Raw genomic sequence first — 17,711 nt, forward strand, 5'->3', positions numbered from 1 at the left:
TTGCTAGTAACATGAGTGAAGTCCCAATGTGTGGCAAAGTCTTTAAAGCGCTGGCTTGTGAACTGACTGGCATTGTCTGATATGAGGGTGTGTGGTGCTCCATGAACTGAAAAGTGCCTCTTAAGTTTTGAGATGAATGTTGCTGAAGTAGTGTCACAAGTTGTGTCAATTTCATACCAGCCTGAATATGAGTCCACTAGCATCAAGTACTGCTGACTGTGCCATTCAAAGATGTCTGTTGCCACAGTCGACCAAGGCAGGTCTGGAACTGGATGCAGCAGGAGTGGTTCTTTCCGCTGGTGTGAGTTTGTGCTGTTACACACAGAGCATGACTGTATCTCCTTGTTGATGTCGTCTGTCATTGTAGGCCAGAAAACTATGCCTCTTGCTCTCCGTTTAGTAGCTTCTGCACCAGGATGCCCTCTGTGCATGATGCTGATGTACTCCTTTTGCAGTGACAAAGGAATGACTGCTTTGTGACCCTTCATGATGACCCCGTCTTCAATAGTTATTTTTTCTCTAAAAGGAAAATAAGGGCGAGCAGGTGGAAGATTGCGCTGTTTGCTGGGCCAATCATGTCTGATGATATTGCTGAGTGTCTGCAGGGTTGCGTCATCTGCTGTGTGTCTCTTTAATTCAAAGCGAGAAGAGAATATGTAGTTGACTGTCATGACATCAAAACTGTCCTCCTCAGCATGCCGAACTATGGAACTCCTGGTGCATATGTTTTACACTTTAGACAGATGATGCTGTACTTTTGAAATCTTAGCATCGTCCTTTGAAGTCTTGCCGGTGCTGCATGTATGGGCTTTTTCAGTATGGTGACCAGGGGCTAGTGGTCCGTTTCTATGGCCACGAACTTGCCATAGATGTAATCATTCAATTTGGAACACACAAAACCACCTCCAACAGTTCTTTTACAATTTGAGCATATCTGGTTTTGGTGTCGGTTAGCGTCCGTGAAGCATATGCTACGGGTTTTTCTTCCTGCAAACATGCTGCACCAAGGCCATACTGTGAACATCACAGGTAAGTGTCACGCGCTTGCTTTGGTGCCTCAAAAGCATTTTGCTGCTGTTCATGCCAAGTAAATTCAGTGTCTTTGTGTGTGAGTTGTCGCAGTGGAGCCGTCAGCTGACTAGTTTGGAATGAATTTCCCAAAGTAAGTCCCAGAAATCTTTGCAGAGCTGGGACATCTGCTGGCACTGGCATTTCACTGATTGCTTTTGTTTTGGAAGGGTCGGCTTTGAGGCCTTCACTTGTCAACATGTGTCCAACATAGCTGACCTGGTTCAGCCGGAACCTGCACTGAGCGGATTGAGCCTCAAGTTCACCTTTCTGGCACGGATGAGCACTTTTCTCAAGTTAGCTTCGTGTTCTTCCACGTTTTTACCTCCAATGATTATGTCGTTGACTATGATCGCACAGGGAGTCCGAATGGCATCCTTAAAAACCTGTAGTGACCAAAAGAAGTGCTAAAAGTGGTTAGCATTGAAGATGTGCGGTCAAGTGAAATCTGCCAAAAGGAGTTCTTAGCATCTAAAACAGAAAACACAGTTGCATTTGACATGTGTGCAGCCATTTCTTCCACAGTACGCATAGGGTGATGTGGCCTTTTCAAAGCAGTGTTCATGTCTCTGGGATTAATGCATATTCTGATCTCCTGTTTATCTTTTTTGTTGGTGACAACCAAAGATGACACCCTATCAGTTGGCTCAGACATAGGAGTGATGACACCGAATTCCTGCATCCTCTCTAGCTCAGCTTTGACTCTGTCCTTCATAACCACAGGAATGCGATGTGCAGGCCGAACAACGGGTCTCACATCCGGGTCAAGTGTCATGCGATAGGTTTCAGGCAGCTTCCCAAGCTCATCAGGCAGCTTCCCAAGCTCATCAGCGAAGAGATCGCTGTATCCTGTTGGAATTTGATGTAACAGATCATCTTCAGTGGGGCTCAACTGGTGAACATCTTTACTGAATGAGACCAGCCCCATTTGCCTGCATGCACGTAGCCCTAGCAATGGCAGAACATCCTCTTAGACAATGTAAAATGGCTATGTGTATGGCGATCCCTCTAGGTGGCACTGCAACTTAACCATACCAACAGTTTTGATCTTACTGCCCCCATATGCAACAAGGTTTGTGGCTTTAATGCATGCTCTTATTTGTTCTTCATCCTGCAGTTGTTCAAATGTATCAAAACATTACACTTGGTACCTGTGTACTTTCATTTCAACCGGAATGCCATTAAATTGCAATGTGACCAAAACATTATCATTTTTTTCTATTTTGTTGAATCAAGTCATTTGCAGTATTATTCCACCGACATAGAATGTTTCATCAGCACTGCTGTCGGTTTGGTCAGGTTCTAGCTGGGGAACAGTTCTCTTAGGTCTCTGCCTGTAGTAGGTTTGATGTGTGGACTTGCAGCACTTTTTTAAATGATTCAAATGTTTACAGGCATGGCACTGTTGACCAAAAGCTGCACATTTGTCTCTTTTAGCTGCATGACTACCTCCACAGTTGTTGCAGTTGGCTATACACTGTCCCAGTTTTTTAAAAAACTTTTTTCATTTTCATCTTGGGCTTTTGTTTTCTCATGAACCTAGCCTAGACTGCATCAACATTTGTGACAGAGTGCTGTGGAGAAGCCAGTGTTTTGTTGTGCTCTTCAGTCATCTCATGAATTTGACAGTTGGAGACAGCCTTAACTAATGTCAAATTATTATCATGCAGTAGCATCTTTCTCAAATTGTCATTATTAATACCACAGACCAGTCTGTCTCTAATAAGCTCCTCATAGAGATTTCCAAATTTGCAGCTTTTTGCTTTAATCTTTAAATCACTGACATATTCAATTGTCTCACCAGCCTTTTGATTGCGTGCTGAACTTGTGTTTTTTCCATAGTAACGTTAGAGTGAGGGTTGCATATCTCCCGAAATTTCCTCTTGAGGTATTCAGGATCCTCTTTGGATTCCGTGGGAACGAGAATGTCTCCTCCCTCACTGGGCTCCCTCACTTCCCCCGCGTACCGTTCACGTTCAATGGCCTGCGGTCCCGCTAGATTGAGGAGAATGTACGCATGAGTGTGGGTTGACTTGTCAGAGTGTGCCGCCATGATGAAAACGTCATATTCTTGTTCAAAAATCCGCCAGTGTTTGCCGATGTTACCGCCAAAGACGAGTGGGTCCAGCCTCCGGAATCCATCCTCCATGTTGACTGTTTAGCTGCTAGCTGCATCGTCTAGCATGCTTAATTAGTTGTCCTCGCTTGAAAAAAACGAATCCAGGTCGAAAAAACACAGTCCTTGAAAGTCCGGAGTAAAACTTCTGACACCATGTTTGTGGTTTCATAAATAATGTCAAGTTATTTAGTTTCAAACCTGGTTGAATGACTATCGAGGATGTAACGTTACAGATAAAGCCGCAGTCACCGAAAACCCCTATTAACACTCCCACACCCTGGGTAAGCACCGCATGCGCAGGATAACTTCCACCAGGTACCGCATCTGCAATAGCTCAACATAGACTGTAAACACAGTGACTAATCTACACAGGCTTACCAAAATCAACTGCTTTGAACATCATTAAGAAGCAAGAGAGCACTGGTGAGCTTACTAATCGCTAAGGGACTGGCACGCCAAGGAAGACCTCCACAGCTGATGACAGAAGAATTCACTCTATAATAAAGAAAAATCCCCAAACACTTGTCCGACAGATCAGAAACACTCTTCGGGAGTCAGATGTGGATTTGTCAATGACCACTGTCCGCAGAAGACTTCATGAACAGAAATACAGAGGCTACACAGCAAGATGCAAACCACTTGTTAGCCGCAAAATTAGGATGGCTGGGTTACAGTTTGCCTAGAAGTACTTAAAAGAGGAACCACAGTTCTGGAAAAAAGTTTTATGGACAGATGAGACAAAGATTAACTTATATCAAAGTGATGCCAAGAGCAAAGTATGGAGGAGAGAAGGAACTGCCCGAGATCCAAAGCATACCACCTCACCTGTGAGACACGGTGGTGGGGGTGTTATGGCCTGGGCATTTATGGCTGCTGAAGGTACTGGCTCACTTATCTTCATTGATGATACAACTGCTGATGTTAATAGCATCAGGAATTCTAAAGTGTATAGACACATCCTATCTGCTCATGTTCAAATAAATGCCTCAAAACATTGGCTGGCGGTTCATTCTATAGCAAGACAATGATCCCAAACATACTGTTAAAGCAACATAGGAGTTATTGAAAGCTAAAAAATGGTAGATTCTTGTGGGGCCAAGTCAATCTGAACCCAATTGAGCATGCCATTTATATGCTGAAGAGAAAACTCAAGTGTGCTAGCCCCCAAAACAAGCATAAGCTAAAGATGGCTGCAATACAGGCCTGGTAGAGCATCACCAGAGAAGACACCCAGTAACTGGTGATATCCATGAATCGCAGACTTCAAGCAGTCATTGCATGCAAAGGATATGCAACAAAATACTAAACATGACTGCTTTCATTTACATGACATTGCTGTGACCCGAACATTATGGTCCTCTGAAATGGGGGGGACCATGTATAAACACTGCTGTAATTTCTACATGGTGAAACCAAAATGTATAAAAATGTCCATTATTAAAATCTGGCAACGTGCAATTTAACCACATGTGATTTTTTTTTCTATTACAAATCTCAAATTATGGAGTACAGAGTCTTTGTCCCAAACATTATGGAGGGCACTAACTTAGAACCTGCTCTTCAATTCAATAAAATCATGGCTCGTAGCTCACCCATTTGTGCGCTTTATTACTGTGTGCTCTAATTCCCTTAAGGGCCTGTCCCACTTACGTGTCCTTGGCATGCAAATTACGCGACTTCGTGCTCGCATTGAGCTGCATCGGTCTCGCTAAGGTCGGGCGCGATTACATGTGTACGCACAGCCGTCTGGAGCGCGTGACGTCATTTGAAGATGGAGAACAAAGCTGGAGTAACTCAGAGATGCTGCCGGACCAGCTGAGTTACTCCTGCATTTTGTGTCTATCTTCAATTTTCTTGGCTCCGCTCTGGGAGTAGAAGTGGGGACGGATCCGGACCGCAACGGCCGTGAGCCCCAGGTCGAGTTCGGCGATCGTTTGCCTGTTTCTGCTGCTGTTGAAGGTGAGACGTTGCGTCGCGCCAGTGTCTTGGGCCTGTCCCACTTTGGCCGTCAGTTCCATGACAGGCCGTTGGCGCGCAAAGATTTCGTTCACTACAAAAATTTCGGAGCCCCTCGCGATGTCGCGCACAACTACATACCCCTCTGCGCTTCTAAGTGGGATCGGCTTCGCGTGGCCATACGATGCCCGTGCACCTCAACGCGACCACGAGGTCGCGTAATTTGCGTGCAAAGGACACGTAAGTGGGACAGGCCCTTTAGTGTCCAAAAATCAACATCAGCCTTTAATCTATTCGATGGTTGAGCATCTGTGGCTTGCGAGGTAGAGAATTCCAAAGATTTACACCTCTCAATGTAAAGAGTTTTTTCTTTATTTCACTCTTATTTGGTTGACCCCTTATCTCATATCTGCTCCAAGGTTCTCCATATGGAGGAAACATCCAAATTTGTGAATTGTGCATGCCATCTCTGTCACTTAATTTTTAGTTTTCTGCAATACTTTTGACATAAACTATCTTGGACAATGAGGGATTATTTTTAAAATGCATTCAATCTGGTTTAAAACAAGTTTGAGGGGAAATGGTTTATATAGCAGAACTACTCCTCACTATTTGCATTTCCATTTTTGGAAAAATGATGAAATCTTCATTTATGCTGTTTCAAATCCAGGGCAGAATTTGATTCTGCAGCCAATAACATTGAAATCCACCTCCACTTGGGTCCCATGTATAAGTTTGAAAATGGTGCCTTACAGCCTGTTTCTTCCCAGAAGGACAGTGTGTTGACAATAACCATAGACAGGAGAAAAACGGTTGGTGATCTCATGCAGACTATATTCCAGGTAAGTGCACAACATTTGTTAATGTCAGTGATGTACTATAGTATATGGGTTCTTATTTAGGAAATTTGTGGAGCAGAGATGTTTAGCTCATTGCTTCTGTGCTTAACATTTGGACATGCCCTCTAATTAGTCCATTCTCTATGCTTTACCCAATTTAATCTAATTCTCTTTTGAGAAAGTCAGATTAACAGTTCTTCCACCCAAAATTAACAAACAAATTAGCACCTTTTAACAATATTGCTAAAATGATTCTAAACTTATTTGACCCTCTTATTTCATCAGGTTAACTTTGTTAATTGTGAAACCAGGAGTTTTGTACCTGTATCTGATAATAAAGTTAACTAAATTTACAGCCCTTGGGACACAAAGTTGGAGGACAGCAAATTAAAGGATATTTACAATATACGATCTAGTACACTTAACTAGATTCTTGATTTACACAAATGACTAAAAATATCGGAAAATAACAGTTTTTGTTGAACTCACAATATACACAGCAATGGGAGCTGTAAAACCATAAAGGTAACTGCATCTGTGCTGATCCCGCATGAGGCAGAGTTTAATAGCAACATGGATTTTTTTTTCCCCCCCCAAAGAAACTTGGTGTGCCATTCTTAAAGAGATGTCAGGACTGACATCCCTTTATGGGACTCAATGGCCCAATATGGCACTCAACAAATTAATATCCAAGAATGTGTCTTAGCCCTCCATTTTTTAAAGAACTTATACTTGTTTTTGGCAGAAACCATTTCAGATCACACTTGAAGTAATCTATTGACAACATTAACGGCTCCAATTGGGCGCCTATTTCAGGTGCTATTCTCTGGGAAAAGCTCCTTACCTTTGACATGAATCTATCCTCATCTATATAAGCGATAAATATTTTCCCGTCGCATTTTAACCTATATTTCCTAAGTTATTAATCGTTTTAAAAATGTTTTAAAAAAAATTGAAGTTCTTCAAGCTCACCCATATTGAAGAAAAATATTCGGACTGACATCATAATCTCCTCGCACGCTCCGGGAGCGAGGGTCACTCCAACCCGTTCGGCCCCGCTGGGACCCCTCGCCCTCTCCATCTCTACCCTCCCTCTCCTGACTCTACCTCCCTCTCTCTAACCCCTCCATCTCTGCCCCTCTCCCTCTCTATCCCCCTCCCTCTACCCTCCCTCTCTAAACCCCTCACCTCCCTCTCAACCCCCTCCCCCTCCTTCTCTATCCCCCTACGAGGGGAATTCTAGCACTCCAACCCGCTCGGCTCCGCTGAAACCTGTTCGGCCCCGCACGCTCAGCTCGGACCCGTTAAGCCCAGCTCCATCGACTCCACTCGAAAAGGTGAGGGAGGGATTGGGGGAGTGGAGGGGCAGGGAGAGTTCTTCAAACGTCTACACTCCCTCTCACGCCCCCTGCCTCTCTACCCTCCCTCCCCCTCTTTACCCCTCTCTACCCTCCCTCCCCTTCTACCCCCTCACCTTCTCCCTCCCTACCCCCCTCATCTTCTCCCTCCCTACCCCCTCCCTCTCTGCCCCTCTCCCTCTCCATCGCTACCCTCCTCACCCTCCCTCTCCACTCCCTCTCCCTTTCTAGCTGCGTCTGTGCAGTTGAGGGCTATGAATGAGTGGATAAGGCGGGGGATGGGGGAAAAGGAGAGAATGAAAGCGTTACTTGAAATTAAATAAATCAACGTTCAAACCCTGGGTTGTAAGCTGCCCAAGAGAAATAAAAGGTGCTGTTCCTCCAATTTGTGTTTGGCCTCACACTGACAGTGGAGCAGGCCCGGGACGAAAAGGTCAGTTTTGGAATGGGAAGGGGAGTTAATTCATTGACCTGCTCCATTATAATACATTTGACATCAACACTACATTTGTAAAGGTCCCAGAACCTGACTGCTGTTAGACAAATGTTTAATATATTTAGATGAACAGTCTGCAGACTTCAATTTGGATTTGTGTCATGATTATAAAACAAACAATGGAAAATCAGTTTGATAGAACCATAGACCAGGTTCCAGAATGTGAATGGAAGCAAGCAGATGGGGAACTGATCTCTTATACTACAAACCTTGCAGCACCATCCACCTTTGACGCTGAGGATTCCTAATGCCCCATAGTTACTTTGTGCCAAAGCCACTAATTTACTACAACTTTTATACATTGGATATTTTCTAAATTGGAATTGTCAAATTTACTCCACAGGTCAATGTTCCTGATCAGTAAACTATGTGCTTGATAGTGTAGGGAACCAGAGAGAGGTGTTCAAATCCCTTTAAGGCATCTGTGGGATTTTAATCTAGCTAACTAAATAAATCTGAAGAATTTGGGTCTTGATCCAAAATGTTACTTATCCATGTCTTCCAGAGATGCTGTCTGACCCACTGAGTTGCAACACCTTGTGTCTTTTTTGGTAAACCAGCATCTGCAGTTCCTTCTGTCTCTCTCTTAATTAAATATTATTTAATATTAATTATAATATTAATATAATATCAAGGGGGGGGGTAGTGTGCGTGTGTGTGGTGGTTAGTGCGTGTGTTTGACGCCGCAGGCCCACCTCCCCCCTCCCGTCCCCTCAACCACGCGTTGGGACGGGACCCAACAGGTCCCACTTGGTCTAGTATAATTTAAAATTCTGAATTGTTTCCCTAATCAGAGTGTCCCCAAATCGGTAACTTTTGAAATCCCGACTTGGATGCCTTTACTGAGAATGTTGCTGTGGCCTATGTTTCCAGTATCTGGATATTGCCTACAATAGGAGCATAGTCAGTGAGGTCTTGTACAATGAAGAAATAGTATCACTTGTATCAGTACCCCTATGTTTGTTTCCCAATACTCAATAATTCAACAGCTGCATCTGGTTTCGTTTGAAGATAGACACAAAATGCTGGAGTAACTCAGCGGGTCAGGCAGCATCTGACCATGGACATGGATAGGTGATGTTTCAGGTCATTACCGTTCTTCAGACTCATTGTAGTAGGAGGAGTGAGAAAAAAGCTGGAAGTGAAAAAAGACAGGACAAATCACAGCCAGCCACAGATGACATCAGGCTGTCCCAATAGACAGATTGTTGGACAAAGGCTAGAGATAGAAACGGGTGTAAGCTTGAGGTATCCATAGTTGTGAACTGCAAAGGTAGTTAAATGGAGTTTTAGTTGGGGTTGGGATGGGGGTGGGGAGGGGTTGAAACTGGTGCAAGGTCAGCACCAGTTTGCACCCACTTCAACAGTTTTCCCTCCTAAAATCTGGTGCACGTTGTATATTCTTCCTCTTATGCTAGCTAGCTCTACAATTTCAATTTTATTATCTCCCACACACTTTGTACAAATCTGATAGCAGTAATCAGAAAGGCACGTGAAGGAATCAATATTGCTTGGATTGAGAGCTCATTAGACATACACAACATCAATTTTTAAAAAGAACAAATCAAATAAATTTGGTTGTACTTTCTTCAAGAACATACAGTGATGAGATCAAACACTTGATAGCAGAAGATTTGTCATACGTGAGAGATTTAGTTACAGAATGAGACAGTACTTAAATAAAAATTTGAAACTGGGAGATGGCACAAAAGGTGGCAGAAGGATCACCAAAAAATGCCTGATAGACAGCAGACTGCAAAGATTATTGAGGAGATTGGGTAGGCCGTTAATGGCTTGAAGCAGGATAGAGGGAGAAATTGAAAGTAGTAGGAAAGGAATAACTTGGGTAAAAGCCAAAGAGGGTGCAAAATGAAGACTTTTTTAGACAAACCAACTTGTAGAGTGAAAGATCAGAGGCAGATCTTGGAAAGTGAGATCACTCACTCAAAATACCCAAACTGCCTATCGCTTGTAGTAAAATATTTTAGTTATTGGTTACACAATGATACCTTTTTAGAGATGCCTGTGTCTCACACTATTGTGGCACATTTTCGTTTGCTACTTATGCCTATACTTATACCTAGCTGAATGTTGGCCTTATTTTGCCGAATGTGACATTGACTGCTCATAAATTTCTGCTCACAAATTTTGGTGCAATAATTTATAAGCACACTTGTTTACAATCCAGTAACCACAACCATATACATTTATGCAAGGTATAAGTCATAGGTGCAGTATTTATCCCCTGGTGCCCAATGATGCTGCACTTGGTCAAGACTGACTTGAAGTCAAGAAAAATTGCTCTTACCTAAACTCTGTGCTTTAGTTCTGGTCCACTTTTCAAAAACTGGGTCTGGAGCTAGCACATCATTAATGGAATTGTTTGGTGAGTAAGTGCCATTTGACTGCACTATAAGCAGTATTGAACATCACTCAAGAGCTTGGTAAATAGGTTGGTGGGAGGCCACGTGCAAATAGGAAGAAGATCACTTTGTGTTCCGGATGGATGGCTTACAACCTCTGATTTTAAGTAACCATGATCCCCCATCCCCCGTTTCTTTTTGCCTCTCTCTTTTCAGTGTCCCACCTGGATAGGCTCCCATTTCTCCCTTTCCCTTGCCCTGATCACCTTCCACTTATGTCCCTTCCTCTGGCTTCACATTTCATGCCTTTTATCTCTAGCTCACACCCTTTTTATCTTTTCTACTAGCCTTTATCCAACCTGCCCATCAAATGGCCCACACCTGTATCCACCTATTGTTTGCTAGGCTTTTCCCACCCATACCTTTCTTCCAGCATTCTATCCCCTGCTGCAGGTGGTCTGAGGAGGGGTCCTGATCTGAAACATCATCTATCCATATTCTCCAGAGTTGCTGCCCGACCCTTGAGTTACTCCAGCATTTTGTGTATTTTTTTTGTAAACCAGCATCTGCAGTTTCTTGTGTCTATGTGGTAAATTGGTAATTGGGCTTGATGAAATTGTTACGAGTACAGAAGTTAGTATGTCCATGGGCAATTTTACACATTGTCAGATGGATGCCAATGATGTAGCTGTACTTAAAACAGGTTGACTAGAGCCAAAACTGGTATTGGAGCACGTGTTTGGCACTATCCCCAGAATGACTTTCGGGATGCATGTTCTTTGTAGTTTCTGGTGTGCATGGCTGTGTCTTGATCTCAGATAAAAGGAACCAGATTAGCTGAAGACTGGCACTAAGTGTGCACAATTCCTAGGCGCATTTACAATGTATAATTAAACTAAGCTATTTATATTGGTATAAAATACTCTGGACCTCCTTCGAATGCAAAAGATGTTGCAGGAATGCATGTGTTTCTGTCTGGGCCTGTTTCGCTCAAGCTATCTTTCATTTACTTGCTCTGTCTTTTGCATTCTCTCATGTATTTTCTTTACTGTGCCAACCCCATTCCCTTGGGATAAATCACTATTTTTCTATCCGAGTTGTTCTTGTTCTCTCTTGTTTGTTTTTCTTTTTTTAAGTGTCTCAAAATCATAAATGTTCCAGGGATTGATATTCCCATCAGATTGGCAGTATAGTTGTTACAAAAAGCAGATGATCTGCATATAATTACAACAACAGCATGAAATTTAAGTACCTTTCATTGCAGCAGTTGGATTTCTGGAAGGGCGATATGGTGATCACTCTTGCCAAGCAATTGCCAGCGGGCCTTCACCTTTATGAGACCTTTAAAGGTACGGAAGAAAGATTTAAAAAAGTGCAAAGAGTTGTTTCCAGTATTACTGCATCTTTCCAAAGATTATTATTGCCTTTACTGTTAGCAGCAAGATAACTCGGAAAAGAATAGTGTCTTTTTTTTGCATTCGTGATGAGTGAATAAATCTCCAAAACTAATTCAATGGTTGCCTTTTCAAAACCATTGATTAACTTTGAATAATTCCTGCAAATGCTATCCTCCTACGATCACTTTTAATTGCATTCTAAGATAAGTGCTGGAATTGAGGGTATTAGCTATAAGTAGCACCATCTCTAGCACTAATCTCTACCACTATCACTGACTTCATCAACTCCGGCTCCCAAGCCTCCAACCTCATCGTTCCCCAGCCCGGCACGGCCCGATTTTACCTTCTCCCCAAAATCCACAAACTTGACGGTCCTGGCAGACCCATTGTTTCTGCCTGTTCGAGTCACACCGAACTTATTTCCACATACCTCGACTCCATCCTATCCCCCCCTGGTTAAATCCTTCCCGACCTATGTTCAAGACACCTCACACGCTTTTCGTCAACTCCAGGAATTCCATTTTCTAGGCCCCCATTCCCTCATCTTCACCATGGATGTCCAGTCACTCTACACCTCCATCCCCCACCAGGAGGGTCTCAAAGCCCTCCGTTTCTTCCTCGACCGGAGAACTAACCAATCCCCGTCTACTGATACTCTCCTCCGCCAGCGGAGCTGGTCCTCACCCTTAATAACTTTTCGTTTGACTCCTCCCATTTCCTCCCAATACAAGGCGTAGCTATGGGCACGCGTATGGGCCCTAGCTATGTCTGCCTCTTTGTAGGGTACGTCGAACAATCCTTGTTCGAGACGTACCCTGGCCCTATCCCTGAACTCTACCTCCGCCACATCGACGACTGCATTGGTGCTACCTCCTGCACCCACACACAACTCACTGACTTCATCCATTTCACCACTAACTTCCATCCAACACTCAAATACACCTGGACCATTTCCCTACCATTTCTTGACCTCACTATCTCCATCGCAGGTGATAGGCTCCTGACCGACATCCACTATAAACCCACTGACTCCCATGGCTATCTGGACTACACTTCTTCCCACCCTGCTTCCTGTAAGGACTCCATCCCCTCCTCCCAACTCCTCCGTTTATGCTGCAACTGCACCCAGGATGTGGTGTTCCACACCAGGGCATCGGAAATGTCCTCATTCTTCAGGGAACGTGGGTTCCCCTCTTCTACCATAGATGAGACTCTCACCAGGGTCTCCTCTATACCCTGTGACTCTACTCTCACTCCCCATCCCCCCCCCCACTCTTAACGAGGGCAGAATCCCCCTTGTCCTTACCTTCCACCCTACCAGCCGTCACGTACAACAAATAATCCTTCATCATTTTCGCCACTTCCAACGTGACCCCACCACTTGCCACATCTTCCCATCTCCTCCTGTCTGCTTTCCGCAGAGACCGCTCCCTCCGTAACTCCCTGGTCAATTCATCCCTTCCCACCCGTACCACCTCCTCTCCGGGCACTTTCCCTTGCAACCGCAGGAAATGCTACATGTGTTGCTTTACCTCCCCCCTTGACTCCATTCAAGGACCCAAGCAGTCTTTCCAGGTGCGGCAGAGGTTCACTTGCACCTCCTCCAACCTCATCTATTGCATCCGCTGCTCTAGATGTCAGCTGCTCTACATCGGTAAGACCAAGCTTTGGCTTGGCGATCGCTTCGCCGAACACCTCCGCTCGGTTCGCAATAACCAACCTGATCTCCCGGTGGCTCAGGGCTTCAACTTCCCCTCCCATTCCGAATCCGACCTTTCTGTCCTGGGCCTCCTCCATGGCCAGAGTGAGGACCACCGTAAATTGGAGGAGCAGCACCTCTTATTTCGCTTGGGCAGTTTGCACCCCAGCAGTATGAACATTGACTTCTTGTCCTTACTTTCTCCTCCCTTTCTCAGCTCTCCCTCAGCCCACTGGCTCCACTTCTTCCTTTCTTCTTCCCGCCCTCACATTAGTCTGAAGAAGGGTTTTGGCCCGAAACGTTGCCTATTTCCTTCGCTCCATAGATGCTGCATCACCCGCTGAGTTTCTCCAGCATTTTTGTCTACCAGCTATAAGTAGTTGTTGGACAAACCTGGGGTGTTTTCTCTGAAATGTTGGTAGCTGTCAGGAGACCTAATAGAAGTTTATAAAATTATGGGAGGCTAGATAGGGGAGTCAATCAGAATTGTTTTCCCAGGGTGGAAATGTCAAACACTAGAGGGCATAGTTTTACGGTCAGGGGGGAAAGTTTAATTGAGATGTGCAGGGCAAGTTTTAGCACAGAGATTTGTGGGTGCCTGGAATACTTTGCCTGGGATTGTGGTGGAAACAGATAAAATGGTGGTGTTTCAGAAGACATGGGTCATGAGCTATCAGAGGGGATTCGTTTCATTTGACATCATGATTGGCAAAAACATTATGGGCTGAAGTTCCTGTGTTGTACTATTCTGTGTACTAATTGCAGTTTTCCCTTCTCAACCTAGAGGATCACAGCTCTCTGCACAGTCTGGGCATTACAGATGGAACAATTCTTTTTGTATGGGATGGTAACAAGGTATTGAACAATTAATTAGTTTATGATATAAGTTTCCTATTTTGTATCTTTGTTTTGTATTCATCAAAGTGTGAATGTTGGTGGTGAAAGTGTACATTTTCTAATTTGGGTGCCATGTTTTAGCATCAGGTATTGAATAGTTTGATACTGGTTTAACAACATATTTCAGTAAAGCATATATTGCACAGATGTTTCTCACAATTTATTCACTGACCTCTCTGTGAGGTTGCCAGTGTAATGTTGGAATTGGGAAATGTTGTCTAAAAGTTGTGTTATCCCAACTCATTTCCCAAATCTTTTTTAGATTCATATTATCAATCTGTAGTGGGTATGTAGGTTCTCTTCTTCTTCTTATCGAGTCCACACACAAGATTAGAAGTTGTTCAGCCAGAGCTGAACACACTTCTCGGCATCTGCATTCAATGGTGTCTGTCTTGTCGCTTCTTGTGCTTCTTGTGCGTGGTGGTGGGAAGATTGGTGGAAACAGGGTCGCGATGTGAATGCTCTTTCCTGGACCTCATGTAGTTTCTCTGAAATGGCACCTATGACAGAGTACAATTTCATTAGATTGTGAGCTCCTCAGGAATCCACAACTTTCATATTATGAGATTCCAAAGAGTGTTATTATGCTTAAGACAATGCTGACATCTGGAGGATAGTTGTCGTATCTATTGATATTTTTTTTTTCCTTTATGCAGAATCATTCCTCATCAGAACCACACTTAGGTAGTGATAGTCACCAACCAATCATACATTTATTAAAGGGCTGTTATCATGCTAGTAAATTTCAGCATGCAACATCTGAGTATGATGTTTATTTGTTGTATATTTACACCCAGCAAGCAAATTGTGCTTATGCTACATCATATAACCATATAACAATTACAGCACGGAAACAGGCCATCTCGACCCTTCTAGTCCGTGCCGAACACATAATCTCCCCTAGTCCCATATACCTGCGCTCAGACCATAACCCTCCATTCCTTTCCCATCCATATAACTATCCAATTTATTTTTAAATGATAAAAACGAACCTGCCTCCACCACCTTCACTGGAAGCTCATTCCACACAGCTACCACTCTCTGAGTAAAGAAGTTCCCCCTCATGTTACCCCTAAACTTCAGTCCCTTAATTCTCAAGTCATGTCCCCTTGTTTGAATCTTCCCTACTCTCAGTGGGAAAAGCTTTTCCACGTCAACTCTGTCTATCCCTCTCATCATTTTAAAAACCTCTATCAAGTCCCCCCTTAACCTTCTGTGCTCCAAAGAATAAAGCCCTAACTTGTTCAACCTTTCTCTGTAACTTAGTTGCTGAAACCCAGGCAACATTCTAGTAAATCTCCTCTGTACTCTCTCTATTTTGTTGACATCAGTGTGTGAGTGTTTGTGTTATCAAGAGGGAGGTTTGGCATATTCATGCACAGATCAAATAACCTTGCAACATTTCTTTACTGTAAATATTTATATTTTTAGTTGTACTATTTTGCTTATCCTTTATTTTAACTTAAGTAGTTTTGTTTCACTCTAGTTGCAGTATAAATATAGAAATTACAGATTCAGTTTGCATAGTATCTTATGTTAATTATTCTGTTGGCAGATCTGTGGTGTGGATGTACAAATGGGTGAGGAGTTTGAACCATTACTACTTAACATACTGTATCCTCACCTGAGACGCAAATCAGAAACTGAAATCGTACAGTTCAGCGAGACACAAAAGGTGTTCACCCGGAACACATGTTTTGGTTCCATTCGGGAAGCTTTAGCCTTGTCGACAGGAATTTCCCCAGAGGAACTAACACTTTGTTACAGGAAGTTCAAAAATAAAACATCCTCAAATTGGGTTGCTTGTGACAATGAAGATACACACAAAACTCTTGCACAACTAAGACTTAAAGATGGTGATTCAATGTTAGCAACAGACCAGAAATACAATGGCTTGAGGTAAGACGTTGAGATATTTTATCTATGTAAAAATAGCTAATGCTTGCTATAGAAACTTAATCTATCAGAAAATAACATTAGCAGATATATTTGCTTAAATCCCTGACACACTAAGGGAAGTTAGTCATCAGTTAGTGACCGGATGTTAATCATAGAATCATACAGCACTAAAACAGGCCTTAAGCCCAACTTGACCATGCCAACCAAGATGCCACATCTACACTTGATCCATCTGCCTGTTTTTGGCCCATATTTTTCTAAACCTTTCCTAAATATGTTCCTGTCCAAATGTCTTTTAAACATTGTTTTTGTACCTCCCTCAACTACTTCCTCTGGCAGATCATTCTAAATACCTACCACATTCTTTGTTTAAAACATTGTCCCTCAAGCTTCTATTACATTTCCCCCCTCTCACCTTAAGACTATTTGCTTTGGTTCTTTATTGTGTAAGAAGGAACTGCAGATGCTGGTTTAAACCAAAGTATTATTGTAGTGTATTGTAAAGTCCTGGCAACATCCTCATAAATCTTCTCTGCACTCGTTCCAGCTTAACAACATCCTTCCTATGCAGGTTAACCAAACCCTAACACTAAATGTGACCTCACCAATGCATTGTACAACTGTAGCATAACATCCCAACTTCTATACTCAATAAACTGACTGATGAAAGTCAATGTACCAAACGTTTTCTAAACCACCCTATCTATCTGTGATGCCACTTTCAAGTAACTATGTACCTGCACTTCTGGATCCCTGTGCCCTACAATACTCCCAATAGACCCTGACATTCACTGTGTATGTCCTGCCATGGTTTGACTTCCCAAAATGCAACACCTTGCATTAAAGTCCATTAACCATTCCTCAGCTCACTTGCCCAACTGATCAAGATCATGATGTAATTTTTAATAACCATTTCCGTTACATCCGACACCGCTCTATTTAGTGTCATTTGCAAACTTACTGATCATGCCTTCTACAGTCTCATCCAAATCGTTGAAGTAACAACAAATCGCAACAGGCCCAGCACTGATCCCTAAGACACACCACTAGTCACAGGTATCCAGTCTGAAAAATAACCTTCCACCATCAACCTTTTATTGTCATCCTTGAAGCTATTTCTCTATCCAGCCAGCTAGCTCTCCCTGGATCCCATGCGATCTAACTTTCCAGAGCAGCCTACCATGCAGATAGTCCATTAACCAAAGTTCCAAAGCTTTTGCCTCTCCCTTATAGAGTCATAGCATCATACAGCAAGGAACAGGTCTTTCAGCCCTTCTCAACCATGTACTCCAGGCTGCATGAGCTAGTCCCATTTGGCTGCATTTTTTTCACGTGTCCATCTAAACCTGTCCTATCCATGTATCTCTCTGAATGTCATTTAAACATTGAATTGTACCGGTTTCTACCACTTCTGGTAGCTCATTCCATATATCCACTGCCCTCTGTGTGAAAAGTTGCTCTTTGAGTTCCCTTTAAATTTTACCCTCATCTTAAACATATGTCCTGTAATTTTGGCCTCCCCTATCTTGTGGGAAAGACTGACCATTCATCTCATCTATGCCCCTCATGGTTTTATAGTCTCCTCTCGGTCTCCTACTCTCATGGGGAAACATCCCCAGC

General features: G+C 43.2%; 1 protein-coding gene across 2 annotated transcripts in view; it reads left to right on the forward strand.

Moving 5' to 3' along the window:
- usp40 (ubiquitin specific peptidase 40) overlaps nt 1–17,711 on the forward strand; it is a 151,460-nt gene that overhangs the window by 67,049 nt on the left and 66,700 nt on the right. For both annotated transcript variants that reach the window (XM_033024378.1, XM_033024377.1), the window contains exons 13-16: nt 5,814–5,985; nt 11,464–11,548; nt 14,080–14,150; nt 15,748–16,091. In XM_033024378.1, the coding sequence (XP_032880269.1) occupies nt 5,814–5,985; nt 11,464–11,548; nt 14,080–14,150; nt 15,748–16,091 (672 nt within the window). The remainder of the gene's footprint in view (nt 1–5,813; nt 5,986–11,463; nt 11,549–14,079; nt 14,151–15,747; nt 16,092–17,711) is intronic.

The sequence above is a fragment of the Amblyraja radiata genome, chromosome 7, assembly GCF_010909765.2.
Source record: "Amblyraja radiata isolate CabotCenter1 chromosome 7, sAmbRad1.1.pri, whole genome shotgun sequence".
Lineage (NCBI taxonomy): Eukaryota > Metazoa > Chordata > Chondrichthyes > Rajiformes > Rajidae > Amblyraja > Amblyraja radiata.